Source organism: Scomber japonicus, chromosome 9 (genome assembly GCF_027409825.1).
Source record: "Scomber japonicus isolate fScoJap1 chromosome 9, fScoJap1.pri, whole genome shotgun sequence".
Taxonomy (NCBI): domain Eukaryota; kingdom Metazoa; phylum Chordata; class Actinopteri; order Scombriformes; family Scombridae; genus Scomber; species Scomber japonicus.
The window spans coordinates 28,878,984-28,896,842 of NC_070586.1; the positions used below are offsets into that span (position 1 = coordinate 28,878,984).

Consider the following 17,859-nt stretch of genomic DNA (forward strand, 5'->3'; position numbering starts at 1 on the left):
GAACCATGGACTTGTTTCTTTCATGTTGTCAAATTCTTTCCTTGGAAACTTTTCCAAATGCCATCAGCTGTGATGCTAAAAGCCAGTAATCCTTCTTTTTTTTTTTAAACTTTTGTCAAAATAAATAAAAGTGTGATAAAATTTGATTTTAAAAAATTGCTTTTTATATGACAGTCTGTCTCAGTGAAAATTGATGAAAGAGATTTTTTTTTTTACCAATACTAGCTCACAAATGATACAGATGTCAAAAATGCCAAATATGATTCTAGTCCTTTTATCTGTCATATTGTGTATTCCTTTATCATATTTTCAAACATTTCAAAAGAAAGTGTTAACCTGTGCCTTTATGCTTGTGAATCACTTTGTGAATATTCATGTAAGTGAATTCTAAACAGGATGTATGCAGGAGTCTATACCACCGTGCCATCACGGCAGGTGCTCATGGCATTTTCTCTCTCTCTTTTTTTTTTTGCCTCGCTTGGGTAAGATGATAATCCAAGCCTAGTCCACTGACAGACTGCAACATGATTCACTTGGACAGTGACTGACTGCACATCCAATTTGTTTCAACTCCAGAGCAGCAGCTTATTATCTGAAATGCATGAGATGTCTGTGCATGAGAGGCGTGATCAGCTGGGGCATGCGCCGGGGCTGCTGGGAAAGTAATCAATAAGGGATTGTCTCTTGTAGTTTAGGCCGACACATTATGACAGAGCTGAAAATTAAACAGGCAGATATTAATAATAATGGAAATCAGAGGCTCATGGGTGAGAACGGAGGGGGAGGGGTAAAACTCAAAATATGTATCATGTTCAGTGGTGGCTGTATGTGTACGTGTACAGGAAGGGGGTGGGGGGTTGGGGGGTGTGAGTCGACTTGGTATTTTGTTTTGGGGTTGTTGTTTTTTTTTTCTCCTTGAAAATATGTGAAATATGAGACACAAATGCAACAGTGATGGCGGAGTGTGTGCATTTTCGAAAATCCTACATGAGCAGGATTGCCAAATATCTCCCAGACATAAACGTTTTTTTATAATTAATAGAAAACAATTCACTAACTGATATTTTTTAAAAGCTCACATGTATACTAGTTTTATATTGCGGGTCACAAAACTGAACTTTTTTGACCCATGTTTTCCCTTGTGAGGGTGGCATGTAATTAATTAATCAATGAAAGTTCATTTGTGATTGATGCTCATAATAAGCAACAGCTGAAACTGAAACAAGATACTCACAGTGTAACCATAATGCATGAATAAGTTATTATTTAATATTGTCGTAATTACTTTTATTTTCCATTTTTGCACCCCATGTACACTTTTTAATAAGAAAATAAGGGTGGTGCATCCTGTGATCACCCACTCAATGCCTATGTAATGGTTCAAGATGGGGAAACTACACAAAAGGTATCTTGTTGCAAAATATAAGAATAATCATGAACAGTAAGAAGAACCACTGAAAGAAAGCGAGACAGCGAAAGAGAGATTCCCCCTGCTGCGTCAATTAGCCGTGGCAATCCGTTTCTATTGTCTGAGCAACAAACGCGCCATCCTGGGTGGGGGTGGGGTGAAGTGGGGGAGTTAACAAACTGCATTACAGGCCATTACAGATGCAGTGCCATTGATTATTTATACCCTTATAAAATGCCTGGCTCCCCAGTGGACCAGACTTGTTTGGCTAGCTCTGATAAAATGTTCCCTCTAAATCACCACACCGGGGCAAACAACACATTCAAATACATGAGAGAGTTGAGTGACAGTCCTGTACGTGTAATAGATGTCTCAAGAAGGGGAGAAAAACAGAGCTTATTAAACTAATAACTCTTCATATTCTCACTTTATGTGTTTCTGATATGTGTGATTTGATTAATTTTAGAAGAAGAACATACCACCTTTTAAGAAAAAAATTTGGACACTAGCCTGGATCGCATCCCTCCTGCAGATTCAGTTCACAGTGGTTATTTTGCATGAGTTAGCAGGGGAGCAGATGGCTGCTGTACTGTTGAGCTGATGAGGAAGTCAGCACTTTCTTGAACTTTCATGTTGTAGGTGTCTGTGGCGGAGCAAGGCCTTCTCCAACCAGTCACCTCGCCATGGGAATACCCCCCCACCCCACCCCACCCCTCAGATATTAATGGCTGCCCTTGCCGAGCGGACCACCTCAGCATGCCCACTGGGACACAGAATAGCAAATGCCACACCTTTCAAAGCCCGGCTCCTTAATGACACTACGCTGACATTGTAGCGCCTTCAAAAACTACCTGAATAACATATATCAACCGCTTAGTCAACTCAAACATCCGTGTAGTAGTAATTTGACACACTGCCCTCTAAATATTTGTTATTATTAGTGAGATATATTGCTGCTAGTGAAATGCATCCTTTATCATAAAAGGTTAAAGGTCTGAATGCCAGATGTCTTACAGCACAGCATGTCGGGGGAGGAAAAGAAGCAAGAAATGCACAGTATGTCGAGATGGTGACAAACGCATGCCAACACAATTGCAAAGAGGTAAAGTAAGTCCATATTGGATACACTTCCCAGAGCACGGAAAGTATGAAAGAGAGGACAACATCTTGTATCATCTATCTTCCTTAAATGCTGAAGCCGTGACAAAGTGGATGGAGAAATTATGATAAATGATAAGACGTATTTAGTCAATATCTGTAATTCTCTTTCTTCACTCTGCTGTGTTTTTATCCTCACATTGTTTAGTTGAAAAGACACACGGTCATTTAAATAGCACTTTGAAGGCCAGATTGTGATCAAATTGAAATGGGTATTGTACATGTTAATATCAATATCTCCATCTAGGAGACAGATTGTCATGGTGGCTTTTTTGAATTTATATCTTATTTACAGTGTGAGGGAGAACCAGAGCTGGATGCCAAGCACTGGAGTTGTTTCCTTTTAACCTGGCTTTCCCAGAAAATATAAAAATCTGGACTATCAGCATAACAGATTTATTTTTATTTTTACATTTAACCTAAAGATACACTATCAGCATACCAAAAAGATGTGTTGATTTAAAATGGAGAAGAAAATGTCACCCTTTTTTGGCAGTTTCCCCCCTCTAGATGTATTATGAGTGTAGACTTTGGGTTAATGTCATAAAATGATCTGATAACCATGAGGAGGGGTTCAGAGATCAGATTCTATCTCTGCATTTTTTTTTGTCCAATTCTTCACATGCCATTAAAACCTATTGATTGGTTTGTGAGGAAACTTAAGAAATGGTTAATGAGTACCAGCAGTTTCATCATTCAGTAGATTATTGGGAGAAGTTAGTTCACCCAAAGTTCCAGAAGTAAAAAAAAAAAGGAGTTTCTGTACAATATTAGGCATCTGATGTAGGAGCACTTCTGAGACTTGGATGGTCATGATATTAAATTATCACAACAAAAACTATGAAACTCAGAGAGTGTTGCAGTAAGAGACATTACTAAGCTTAGAATTCATTTTTCTTGTGCCACCAATGGCAGACTGAAGAGAAAATGTACAGTTCAATCCTCTTAATCCACTCAGTAGTTTAAATCTATTGACTCTAAGGTTTTTATAACCTATTGAAAGCTTGTGGTGTTTTTTCTGGAACATTTTTTTTTTTTAATTTACTTTTTTATTGAGCATCTTTCTGGAACATTTTAATGACAAATATGCAAGCATTAGGAATTGTATGTTAAATACATTAGTATTTATGTTAATGTAAAGACAACTTAAAACAGCCACATGGGTAAGATTGAAACATTTTGCAGAATTATTTCATGGTTAAAAAAAAGACAAGGAAAAAAGAAGAAGAAGAAGATGATGTGTTTTAAATAAAGTAAAATCCTGAACACTGGTTAGTTAGTTAGCTAGAGTTAGTAGAAAGGTTTTAAACTCTGTCCTTATGAAAAGTGATAACTACTGTAGTGAAGTTTGAACAGGAGGATGGTAATATGTTGGTGGGTTTACTGTTGCATCAGCACTATTCTGAACATACTGGAGACTTCTGTTTGGAAAGTCTCTAGAAACTTTAGAACTTTAACTTTATATGTTTAGAGTTCAGCATTTTTACAGTAGTCCAGCATTTCCATGTCCCTTTCCTGTCTGTTTTTTGTTTTGTTTTTCTCTACTTTCCCAAAAACTTTCACTATACTTGCAAATTTGAACATTTTGTTTTAAAATAATATTGTGCCCTACTATGAAAACCTCATATAATCTTGAAAAAACAAACAGACAAACTGCAACATAAGTTAAAGTACGCCTTTTTACCACAGATATTTTGATAGCACATGCGATTAATGCTATTAACAATTTAGTTTTACCAGTTCTGGGGCCCTGGCTTTGTACATGCTGCCTCACTGCTGGCATTGTTAATGTTATTAGTTACACCTGTGTATTTCAAAATGTCTATGGGGGAAAAAATATTACGGTGATGTTTCCCACACAAAATGTAAATGAATTGTTGACCACTGGTGTTATGACACTGACTGGTGGCCTCATCTAGCCAGAAAGAGGAAGTGCTCTAAGCTGACAGTGACATGAGTGAGATATGTGTCAGTATGAGCAGCCCTGGGAACTGAGAACACGACAGGAAGATGAGTGAAAAGTACCATGCAACACAACACAACATCCCCTCCGAGGAGAAAGTGGCTCATAATGTATATTGTCTTGTTACACTGCACAACCTCAGCATTCATAAAGAGTTTCAATTTCTGACACAAGATACCTGAGAAACATCTAATTACATGAATGAAGGATGATTGAAGGATGCAGTAATTCACTGAATGGTGACGCTGAGAAACACCTTGTTACATACTACAGTTTACTGGATGCCATCAGTCACACTGCAGTGGAGAAAAACTGCAGCAACAGGTAGCCGGCTGTACAGTCAATAGACCTCAACCTCTCTCCTCTCTGTGTGCTTTAACACACAAAGTGAGAGAGTCCAAAAGGGAAAGGACGAGGAAGGGGACAAGAGAAAAGGACAAGGGGATCATACTGCCCAAAAAATGTTTGCAGAGTCGATATTGAACACCGTTGTTGAGGTTACTATTTATCTCATGCCAGCCAAGTTGGCACGCACATCTGGCGCTGGGTACTTAGTGCAATTATTTATGATTTCCTCCAAGATTTAAAAGCTCTTCGCCCGGCCTTGTAATGCAGTAACTGATTGCACTGCTAATGTAATTAAGGGGAGATTATGATGTCCACGTGGCACACCAGATGGTGGCATTCACAGCGATGGGGGAAGGCACAACTGGCACACCACTGCACAAGGGCAGTGAGGCGCAGTCAGTCGGAGCAGTCCAGACTCCCCACCAGACGGAGGAAAGTATATGTGTGTATGCATGTGTGTGTGCGTGTGTATGTGTGTGTGTGTGTGTGTGTGTGTGTGTAATGTGCGTGCATGGATGCATTAGAGTGTATGGGTGTGTGTTTGATGATAAGTTGAGCTATAAAGTGTAAGCTAGTATGAGATTAGATAAAATAGTATTTAGGAAGCTGTATTGACCATCTCTAGATGAGTGAAATATACATGCCCACTCATAAATGTATCATATAGGTCAAACAAAGGTCTTCTGATGTTGAAAGGTTCATTATTAAGAAACACATCCTTTTTGGAATGGGATTTTTTAACAAAAAACGTGATGAATAACAGAAAGATTCAGACAGTTCCTTCATTTTCAACTTGTGCAATTCAGTGCTTTAGCCAAGAAAACAGATGGCATAAATGGAAAATTAAATCACATTTGGCAAAGCCATCATGTTTCAGGAGATTTTTCAGCCGAGGCAACAATGAGACTAGACCAAACTGACCTTTAATTAGGGAAAAAAAAGTAGGATAGTATAAAGGCTTGCAAGGCTGTATCCTATGGGGGCACTAAGGGTAGGCTTCTTAAAGCATGTTATTATAAGCTATTCAGGAGACACAGGGTTTTTTTATGTGTAGACAGAAAAGAGAGGAGGAGGGGGTGAGGGTCATATATGAAATGAGACCTGCAGATTTCTACACAGCCCATAATGGGTTCATATGGGTGACGGGGACATTGGGGCGCAGTAGATTTCCCAAGTTGGGAAAGGGATATTATTACTCTCGGGGTGGCACCACAGAAATCTCCATCTTCAGTCCCCAGACTGGTGTCAGCAAATTACAAAACACAGTGAATGACCTTTACACATGAAAAGAAAACCTTTGCTGTTTTTTTTTATCATTTGGGTGCAAAGTCATTCACTGAGGTATAATTTTGGTCCAGGGCTCTTCTATTATCCACTGATTACCTCTCATATATACAACATTGTTAAGACTAACTAGAATACGCGTATGATATTTTGTGCATTTTAGGATGATCCAGTGTTGGGGGGTCAACTTTAACTAAGATATGTCATAAAGTGAACATGAAACAAAACATGAACAAAGAAATCACAGTTTTAATGAACCTTTTCAAAATGCCAGCTGTAATGCTATGCATCCTACACTGGCTGCTCCCCCACAGAAACCTGCCACGGCCATCATTCATCTTACCCCGCAATCCTCAGCATGTGATGTGCCGCACATTAAAACACTGTAATAGCTGATGGCTTTCACAGTTAGCATGTGTTGCTGATATCTCTAGACTCTCAACGAGTGTTTCATCACCTATTCCATAATTAGACCATTACTTTAGCAGGTGTATCTCTTCTCAGCCAGAGCATGTGTTGTTGGGGTTTTTTTTTTTTCATCTTCTTTTTTTGCTCTTTTTTTTTTCCTGCTGACACCTTAGATTTTATCCTATTAACTTTAGCACTGCCATAAATTCTACATAAAATTAGCATGCCCATTTCAGAAGGTTGTCAACACCTTGATGTGAAAGCATGTGTTTGTAGGGTTGTGTGTGTGTCTGAGGTGGGTGGTGTGATGGTGAGGAGGGTGGGTGTTAGGCCTACAGTAGCTGACAAAGTAAATAAAAAAAATCCACAATAAGACACCTGCATAAAATTTCTGTTCATATAAATCTCTCTGCTAGAATGATTGTCTTTGATATTGGCAGAAGCTGCTATGGTACACTGAAGAACACTATCTGGCTGCAGGTTAAGGTTCCTTATAGCCATTATTCTGTCATCCATTCATTTTCATTTTCAACTATAACTTTCTCATTAATATCCAGGAGCCTACACATGAAGGCTAAAGCCCCTTTGAGCTTTTGTAGTTGATTTAAATTCACTTTATCACAACCAATAATAATAAAAGTAAGAGAGTCTATTGTTTACTTAAATCCAAAATGTCAATTCTCACTAGCACTGTCAACTCAAATACTGAAACATTTAGTATGTACACTGTGAGGCTTTCACTTTTACCTTTCAGTCACTACTACTTAAAGGAATAGGCCGACATTTTGGGAAATATGCTTATTCACATTCTGGCTGTGAGTTAGATGAGAAGATTGGAAACAATAGAAACACTTCCTCTGTGTGTAAGAAAATTTACCTTCCAACATCTCAAAAGCACACCGATAATTTCGCCCGATATCAACAGCTAGCATGGAAGTGGTGACAGATCTAATCACACGAGATTGTCCACTGAATGTCTTCCCTCCAATTATAGAATCATTAGGACTTGCAATTAAAAAAAACGGGGAAGCTGATCACGTCATGTGCAGCCATGTAAGCCTATAAATATATAAATAGATTTCCCTGTGTGTAGCCCCAGTGAAGATACCCCTCCAGCATATGGCACCATGTCACAAAAACAGAGCAACAAGTCTGTGATTTGAATAAATTAGGATAATAGTTGCGGAATGAAATCATTTATTTGATTGGTATGATGGGGGTAGAAATTATTAACTTAGTGATGGGAAAGCATCTGTCACCCCTCTGTTTTTAGGGCAGTGTACAAAGAGGCTTTTAAGTTTTGTACTCTGGGAGATGTACAACCTAATGTTACAGCTAAGTTAATACATTGCTCTTTATCTTACTTTTATTTGATTATCGTAATGACATGTGATGATTAGAGAGACAACCGACTGTCAGAAGGCGTGACCGGCAGATAGATCCATGTAATGATACATTTAGTGATGCACAACCTTAATTTAGTTACCATGGCTAAATTGGATCTCAATAGTTATTGCAAAAAGAAATACACCCACGAGTCAATGTGGCATTGTTGGCCCTGGCCTTTATTCTCTACATATACACTACTCACACTGACAAAGTAAATTGTTTACCATTTAAATAGCTTTCTGATGGTGCTTTCATATGCTGTTCTCATTTGTAGAATTAAAACCATTGCTCCTGTGCTGCACTCATTGACTCAGTATGTTTTTTTAATTTTTTTATCAGTGACTCATGTATAAATAATACAATTGTTTTTAAAAATAAACTACAGTTAATAACTTTCTGGCTATGCACACAGTTGGTTTAAATTAAAAATTACTTACCAAAAGAAACTGTGCAAGGCAGCTTCCAACATACATACATTTTGATTACTGCAATTCACATTATTCTGGTATCAGCAGGCCTAACATCCACAGTCAGCTGCTGGCAAAAAACACAGCTGCCTGGTATTTAATACATACTTGAAAGGAACCACAATACACCAATCCTTTCTACCTGTGAGTTTTAGAATTGATTTTAAGATGTTACTGCTTGTTTGTAAAGTAGCCTATTGAATGGCCAGGCTCCTGCATATATGTAATCTGCTAACTCCCTATGAGCCTGGTTGCTGCTTCAGATCCTCCAGCAGGGCCCGTCTAATGGTTCCAAAATCTCAATTTGTCATTTGAGTTGATTGTGCCTTTTTATGTCTTTGACACTCAAATATGGAACTTCCTCCATGGAGAGACAGGCAGGCAAATGTATCTTTGTGTCAATGTCATCTTTTAAGACTCACTTTTATCATATGGCTTTTTCTTAACTGATGGTGATTGTTGCACTATTTAATTAATTGTATCTTGTCTATATCTTTGTTTTGGATCCTACTTACTTGCATTATCTGTTTTTTATTTATTTATTGTAAACCACTTTGAAATGTTCTTTTAGAATATATGAATAAAGTTATTATTATTATTATTATTATTATTATTATTATTATTATTATTATGTATTGCTAGTATTATTATTAATAATTATCATTGGTATTATTATTAGTATTATTAATATAACATACTGTAGAGCTATTGTCTAATATGAGGATGTGGTTGTTTTGGTTAATTATTTACTATCAGTACCCGGAAGTTAACTCCCTGCAGGTTGGCGGGGTGTGGAAGTCCAAAGGTGAATGGGTCACACAGCACTCAGGGAACAACACGTTTCTACCAGGTAAACACTAATGTTCACTTACTAACTTAGCTCAGACGGTTTCTGGTGAGCCTACAATTAATTTTTCCACTATTGCACCTAATGCTACAACTGCAAGTCGGGTCCAGGTGCACAGCTGTAGCTACAGTAGCTTACCAGGAGACCTGTAAAGTGACCACAGGCAGAGTCAACTAACCTGAAACCAACTTCACGAAGGTTTGCTAACATTTAAGTATATAAATAATGGGAGTTAGTGTTTGAACTACCATACAAAGCATAAATGAGAGTTAAGCTCTTAAGTACAGAAGCTACATTAGCTAAATTAGGGCATTAGCACTGTATGAGCTGCTAAAGCATACAATAATACTGTATGTGATTTTACATAGCCACACAAGATGCTTGCTAGCTACCTAGCTGACTGATACAAACACATTGTGACAAGATATATACAGTGATTACTCACAGGTAACATTTTAACTCCCTTACTCTCACCAGCCTGCATTTATTCCAGCTTTTCAGCAGAGGTGAAGGCTGCTGCTCACACTTGAAAGAAGAGAGACTCAATATTATGTTTCCCATATACAAAAGTTGTAATTCTTAATTCATAATTAGTGATTTGTACAAACTGCTGTTTGCAGCTTCTCACATGTGATGATTTAATGCTTTTCTTCGTCATACAGGATAAAACAAGACATTAGAAAATGTTGCCATGGACTTCTACAGTGTAATTTTTCACTGTTATAGATGAAATGATGAATCAAGAAAATAATCAATATGAAATAATTATATAAATATGAAAAAAAATCAATAGTTGCACTTGCAGCTCTTATCACTGTAAACCTATTATCCAGTATCACAGTTTCTCTTTTCAAGTATGTAGACCCAGTAGCAACACACTGTGAAGTTTTCTTTGAGAGACAGAAATAAGTTTGGATGGATTTTTCTTTGGTCTGCCTGGATGAGTCTCTGAGCCTTGATGTCGTGCTAGAAAACAAAGCTCATTTTGAACAAATTAATGTTACAAAGAGATCCTTCATTCTATTAGCTAATTTGCTATCCTGTTTCATTTGAATAAGTACGGCTATCTAACATTTGTTAAAGAGACAGCTGTTTCTGGAGTAAACCCCCTAATTTGATCAGCTTAATTGCAATAGATTTTGTAAACATCAAGATTGAATGCAGCAACTTTGTCAGTTAGTACAAGAATGCTTTAAAGCTAATCTAATAAAATTGCTTAGGGAACCTTTGCAAAGCCACTTACCCTGTAAAAGGCTTGCATACCCATTAGGCAAAAATTCCCCAAGACAGGAATAGATAGCAATTGATTGGGACTTCCTTGAAAATATGTGATCACTCCTTCTAATTTGTGATTTGGTGAAGTCATTGGGTGGTCTCCAAATGCTGTTTTGTCATTGGTCTCACTTGTCATTTGATCCTGGATTAGAAAGCCACTTTTTCTTCGAGATCCTAATAAGCCTCATCAAGAAGTCAATACTGTGGTCTTCTGGTCATTTCAGCCAAGAAAAACCCTGTCCATCCTCCACATCCTCCATGTAATGACCCCTTAAGGATAAAATCCTCAATTAGTTTCACTAGCTGGATTCTTGTTTGTTTATTCAGTCAGATTTAAAACATTGTTTTATTTTAATTGTCCTGAATGTCCCAAAGTACAAGCATGTTTTTGTATCTTATTGTTTTCAACATTTAAATGCAGTATTAGCAAATCTTGCATTGGATCTCATGATGGATTTGAAGTTCCATTTCAAAAGTAGAGAGCTGTGGATCAGTGTAGTAAGTTAACTCTGGTGAAGTGCCCGAAGCTGTGCTGAGGCTCTTCTGCTTTTCTAACAGAGGTTCGTCATGTCTGAAGTAAGCGACCAGCTGCCTACAGAGCCAATCTCTGCAGTCGGAGTAATCGCTTCACTCGGCAAGGCTCCCGATGACTACTATGTTGTGAGTATTCATTTTGAACTGAACTGTACTATTTGTCTTGAAACATGGGTCAAACTTATGCATTAGTTGATATCTCCATTACTGTAGAAGACAGTGATTTTATTAAAGATAGAAACAATCATTTATGTACTCTTGTGAGGCTCTTCCATTAAATTTAACATGTTTTTTCCAGCATTATTATAGGGTCACAATCTAAAATGTCAATCAGTAACTTCTAGTCCATTTTTTGTTTTTGCTCTCCGCTGTTGGTTTTACATGTAATTGCTGCAACTGACACACACTATAACACAATGCTATGATGTTGGCAGCCTTCCAAGGTGATGGTGATTTATTTTTTCTTTTGTTAGAGCTGTTAGATGACTTATTCATAAAGTTTACTTTGATGATTAGGAGGATTCTCTTCCTGACATTGTTATCTTGCCACCAGTATTACTGACACACCAGAGGCAGGGGTTTAATGATGTTTCATTCATGCCACCCAGAGTCATTTGAAATTTCCCCCCCATGTTTTCTTTATATCCAAGTGTACCAGAACAGCATGGAAAATAAACAATGTGTAAAGATGTAAAGATGTAAAGGAGCACAGAATCTACTGGTTTATTAACAGCAAACTTTTTTTTTCTTTGTGAAGGGAAGAGTTTAAAAAGAGAAGAGCATGCGAGTTTAACAAAGCACAAAACAAGCTTAAGGGCAGATCTCTCTTCCTCTCTCCCTCTTCCTATCCAGTCCTCTTGTTGTTGCTTTCACCCTACCCCCCCCCCCAGATTTTTTATCTCTTCCTGCTCCACCCTACACACCCAGCTTGTTCGAATCTCTGGCAGATGATGGTGGGTTGGCATCAGAACGAAGCCACTGGCAGGGAAGCTGCGTACACGCCACACGGTAGTGACAAACAGAGAAAAACCCCATCAGACTTCCTCCTCTGCTGCTCCACTGCGCCAGCACATTACTGTTGATGTGCAAATACTGTGCATGAACTGGAGGCATGAAAACTCGTCTCTGACTGGTTCGCCTCTGTAATAGACGCTCACTATATGCTAATATATTTTGTGAAGCACTAGGTTGTACATCTGGGTGGTATTTCATAAAGTGGGTTTATTGAAAACTCTTGAGCTAGTTAATCTTGAGATGAGGGAAAGTCTGAGTTTTAAGATCCAGATGGAAAGGTAACTGAAACTCAGGGTTAGTTATAGTAACTATGGTATTAATTAATGCATTAATTAGCGAAGGTTTGCTGTAAAGAAAGAATCAAAATCCTGGTTGGATATGTTTTTTAGTTTGCTTTTATGTACATCAGTCATTTGTTTGAACATTCAAATATTACACAGTGTGAATTCATCCTGAGCTCAGAATCAAACCTCTGCATGTCCTCCTTGTTGTGCGTGGACGTTTGTTTTTTTATAACACTGATTTTGTGCACATGACTGCTGTCAGTTTGTTGTGCACTGAAATGTTTATTGCACATAATGTGTAATCTAAATGTAAAGAAATCAATTTGAAGCTTTAGACACATAGGTAGGTTATTCAATGAATAATATTTTATGTTAATATTTCCTAGTGAGCAGGATCGAGCTGCACCACTGAATGTGGTTCAGCTGAGATATAAATAGAGGTCAAACATTTTAACATCAACTGTATTTTAACCTCAACGCCTCTAGTATTATTGGATCAGATTGTGATCTTGCAATCATTTCTCTATGTCTATGACCTGTATATTTAAAAACAATCTTTATATTTTAAAGCTTCAGTTGCTTCTGATCAGCTGTTCTGGTACAAAACTCAGAGTCTCCCATCCCAGAGTTCATCAATTCAGAGTTTGTTAAAACCGCTTTCTTGAATATCATCCCTCTGCTGGAAATTTGTGCAAGAATGAAAACATTAATTTTATATCACCTGATGCCACTACATATGCTGCCTTATGTATGTTTTTGGATCATTGTTTGGTTTATGAGCTTCGGTCGCCACGAAAACAAGCTGACCAGAACAGAGTGTAAACCAGCCCCAGTTTGTGCGTCTCGTGTATTAGCAAGCATACATTTTGTTCACAGAGCTAACTTCAGTTTCTGTAAAAGATAATTAACTAATGATGTTTGAAGAACACAGAACTTGATTTGAAAACACTTAACAATGTTCTGATGGTATTTTCTTGGTACACAGTATTGGACAATTTTAGATGCAATCAACATTATTTAAATCCAACGGCATGTTAACGTTAGTGTTTAGCTTAGAGCACTCTGCCTCATGCTACCAGTGCCTAAATACAGCCTCACAAAGCCGCTAGCATGGCTGTAGACTGTTAGTTTTGCTCTTGTATGATGTGAATGTAACATTGCTTCCCGTCTGTCATGTTTTTACTTGTTAAGATATGCTGGAATATATTCATAGGAAACCAGGGTTACACTCCAGATAGCTTGAATCTTACATAGTGTCACTTTTAGTGATATATTTCAGTCTGTGTTAGTTTTCTTTTGTAAAAAAACAAATAGATAGAATAAAAAAGCATATTCTTCAAGGCAATAAAATATCAAAATCATACCCATGAATAAAAAAAGTCAAGTACAAGTCAGCCTCCAAGATAAAATTCAAGGCCTTTCAGACTGTGAAGCTCTATATCAAATGCGTTTGTCCCATCTTCAAGAACATCTTTTGAACATCAGTATGTGGTCTTTTATCTGTACACTTGAAAAACAAACAAAAATATCAACACTTCACATCAGTGTACTAATGCAGTACTGAGAAGAGGGAAGTCTCAGGATATTACACTGTATTGATCCCCCCCCCCCCCCCCTTCATACTAGACTTCTTTTCAAATTCCTCCTTAATACTGACTGCTTACCATACTTACCATACTTTTCATACAGCAGATCAAAGGGCTGATTAACTCTTTTGCTCTGTGATACGGCGCGCTCACATCTCTGAACTTGAGCAGGTTGTTCCAACACAAGAGAGCACAGGCCCAGATCAAACACTGTTCCACTGGGATCAGGAGCTTTGCCGAAGCACCAGCAGCCACCCAATATCAAACACCATGAGCACGCTCACGTACACTCACACTCTGTGCAAGGGTTGCAAAGGGGATGTGTGTGCGTATTTCAAATGCACCTGAGCATTTGACACGTTACCCTCACGAACTCATTACAGAAATCTAAGTTTATTAAAGAAATGTAGAACAAGCTTCAGATTGGCTTGGTATTAGAAATCCAGCTGCCCTTTTTTCAGTTATGAGGAGGCATTTGTGCTTTCAACTATTCACTCTCTTTTGTGAATGGTTAAAAGAGTTTGAAGAGAAGATAGACAGTAGTGTGTGTGTGTGTGTGTGTGTGTGTGTGTGTGTGTGTGTGTGTGTGTGTGTGTGTGTGTGTGTGTGTGTGTGTGCAATAATGTAAGTATGAGGCTAGGGCCAAATGGTGATTAGCTTAGCTTAGTGTGAATACTGGAGGCAGTGGAACGCTAGCTAGCTTAGCTCTGTTTAAAATTAAAAAAATACAGATACCAGCATCTCTAAAGCTCCCTAGTTAATTTTTGTGGTGTTTTCCTAATTTGTACACAAACAGAAATGTGAAAAATACAATACCTAGCTTAGCATAATACTGGGGGCAAGGGGATGCTAGCTAGACAAAGCTAGGCTAGCTAGACAGAGCTAGCTATCCTAGAGGGAGCACCTCTAAAGTGCCCTTATTAACTTGTATGTATTATGAATTCATACACAAAAGAAATGTTAAAAATACAATGTTTGGTATTATGAGGAGTAGCTTAATGTAAATTTATTGTAAATAGCAAATAAAACTAGAAATACAGTGTGATGATTGAGCTTTAGAGTATTTGGTATCTTGTTTGGCTCTCATCGAAAAAATCTGTTTCACCCCACTTTCAGGTTTTAATGCTAATCTGAGATGAGAGTTTTATATCCACAAAAAAAAAAAAAACCCCAACAAGCTTATTTCTCAAAAGGTAGAACCATGACTTAAAGTCAAAGAAAGGTTCTCTAAGTACTACAGCTGCAGTTTTTAATAGTAGTCAGTTTATCTATTTTCACTTGAGCGATAAGATCCAAAACAGTTTTCTTCCTTTCAGTTTTTCTTTTTCTTTGAACAGACTGGTTTCCTCTCTTATGTATTCCCCAGGTGCTTTCACTCTCCAGAGATTCTGGATTGTATGCCTTTATATCCTTTTATTTACAGCTGTGCTTCTCAGTGCTTCATACTAACTTGCTGTCGCTGTCTGTCTCCGGAGATCCTTCATAGGAATATTCAGTACCCCCCTGCACCCCCCCAAAGTGTCTCCTAGGTGGGCTTTCAGATCACTGTAAGGGTAAGATTTTAGGAAGTGGCAGTTAAATCTGTCACTACGCTTTAAATGAAATGATTTCAATATCAGAGCTGTGACATCTCTTATCAGACACGTAGTTCTTCATTGATTGAGATCTATGTAATAATGAAGCCATACAGTGGCAGATTCGAAAGCATTAGAGAGGAGCTGCTGCTACTTAACACATGCCTTTTTTGCTGGGGCTCAGCAGTTGGCGTTTCACATTCAAGCTGCGTCGCATCCTTGCTGCCGGCGGCTGTGGCAGGATGATGCCTGAGGTGCCTCCTAGGAGGACCGTGCCCTCGTTACTCCTCAACTTGACTTTGGGTTTCACAAAGCGAGCCCTTTGTTTACGCTGACAGGATGCGCTGGCTACTGACCTGGAAAAAGTGGCCAAGACGGGTTGTCTTGTAAGGAAGAGGGGAGGCTGGTGATGTATTGGCTCCTTCTGGGACCTTTTCATGGAACTGCTGTTGGAGACGCCCCGCAATCCCTCTCTCTGCTCATCTTGTGCTCTTTCTCTCTCTCCCTCTCTTTCTCTCTCTCTCATCCCACTATCTATCTCTGCTCCCCACTCTAGTCTCTGCTCTCATCCCATCTAGTCAGTGGTGGTTTTGCATGAATCTCCCCATGCCATGTTTCCCCCCACCCAGCCACGGGGGTCATTCATCATTATTGTCAAGGGGGTAATGTGTGTGGGTGGGTGCAGAGATCTATGACTTCTTCATTTGAATGAACCTCATTAGATTGACTCTTCTTTGTAAAGGATCCCTTTAGAAAATAACTCTGGCAGTTATTTAGGTGATTCTCACATGATAGCCAATGGAACATGACGTTTCAGCCAAGCATATTTGCTCGAACGATGGAGGAGTCTCTGTGATGCAGTCTGCAGGTTATATTTTGCTTTATCATTCTGCCCTGCACACCTACATTTACATAGCAATACAGTGTAGGACCTTGAGCTTGACTTGTGGTGCCCAAATGCTGTCAATTTGATGCAGTCTTTTCTTTTTTCTTTTTTTTTTTTTTTACTGACTCCACTGATCATTTACAACTATGAACAGGCCTATTGTACAAGGACAAGCTGCTTAGGTATTTGGGTTTAGACTTATTTAGGCACACGCACATTGAAATTGCTTTAAATCTACAGTAATTTATTCTAAGAAGACCTGTCTCGTTAAATAATAGAATGATGTGGAGCAGGGAAACTATTCAAGGTACATGTGCATTGTTCTCAGTGTACCTGTGCCTCACTCAGGGGATACCGCAGATGGTTTTAAAAAAAAAAGATACATTTCACATTTACCCGAAATATAATCCCTGCTTTCCCATAGAAGCACAGTGAAGTTTGGTTTCCTTATTAGAGCAGATCGTTGTCAGGGCATCTTTAATCAGCCTGGTCCCGAGGGATGATATTTTTAGCCACCTTTTTTGGAGGCTAAGACTCCTTTACCCACACAGAGCACTAATGAGATGGAGCACTAGTGTAGGCAAGCGTTAATTAAGGCTAGTATGCAAAGGAAGAGGCAAAAGCAACACGCTCATGGCATACATACATTAACTTTATCCCACCTCCTGCATTTTTTTTTCTCTCCTTGTTTTTTTTTTTGTTTTTTTTTTCACGTAGGTTGCACAAACAACAGATGGCTTTGACGCCGACCTGTGGAAGGACGGCTTATTCAAATCCAAGGTCACCCGCTACCTCTGTTTCACCAGAAAACCTGTAAGTGCAAATGTAAACTTCTCTCCCCCCCCCCCCCATGCATTCTCAACTAAAATCCTCATCCACAGCTCCCCTTTTTGTTGGTAAGCGGTTATTAGCTCGGTTTCCTGCTGCCGGAATTTATTTATGCACTTTGCACTTTGATCAGTGAAAGTCACATTTAAAAAGGCCAGCGTTGGCAGTGCAGTTTTGAACTTTTACATATAATGGCATGCATATTCCAGATGAATAATACCTCAGTGATTTATTTTTTTCATGTTGTAGGTCCTCCTGAGGATATTATTTATGGTTATTCATGAAATAACAATGAGCTGTATTTTAACTATTCCTCAATCAACAGTGTCCCCGTTACTATATAATGATTCTTGAAAGGTGATACGCGGATAATTGTGAATATGAAAGTGCTAATTTTAATGCATGTAAGAAATGCCACTACAGCAGACACTTTGAGTACTACTTAGCTATATATAGAATTCTCAATTTGAACAGCAGTGGCTCTCATGTGAGTGAAATGATCTTTGATTGTTTCACATATTGCTGTTGGGTCATTTTGGACTGTGCCTGCTGCCTGTAGCCCATACAGTTGATGTGTGGCTGCATTGCTGTCAGCTGCTCTATGGC

General features: G+C 38.5%; 1 protein-coding gene across 3 annotated transcripts in view; it reads left to right on the forward strand.

Annotated features, from left to right (window-relative positions):
- The first annotated feature begins 9,266 nt into the window (after positions 1 to 9,266).
- LOC128365316 (multivesicular body subunit 12B-like) overlaps positions 9,267 to 17,859 on the forward strand; it is a 32,846-nt gene continuing 24,253 nt past the window's right edge. For 2 of the 3 annotated variants that reach the window (XR_008321801.1, XM_053326009.1), the window contains exons 1-3: positions 9,287 to 9,470; positions 11,106 to 11,207; positions 17,143 to 17,238. Coding sequence is in view for 2 of the 3 variants with exons in the window: in XM_053326009.1 (XP_053181984.1) it covers positions 11,115 to 11,207; positions 17,143 to 17,238 (189 nt within the window). In the remaining variant the exon portion in view is untranslated. The other variant, XM_053326010.1, reaches the window with a different exon arrangement.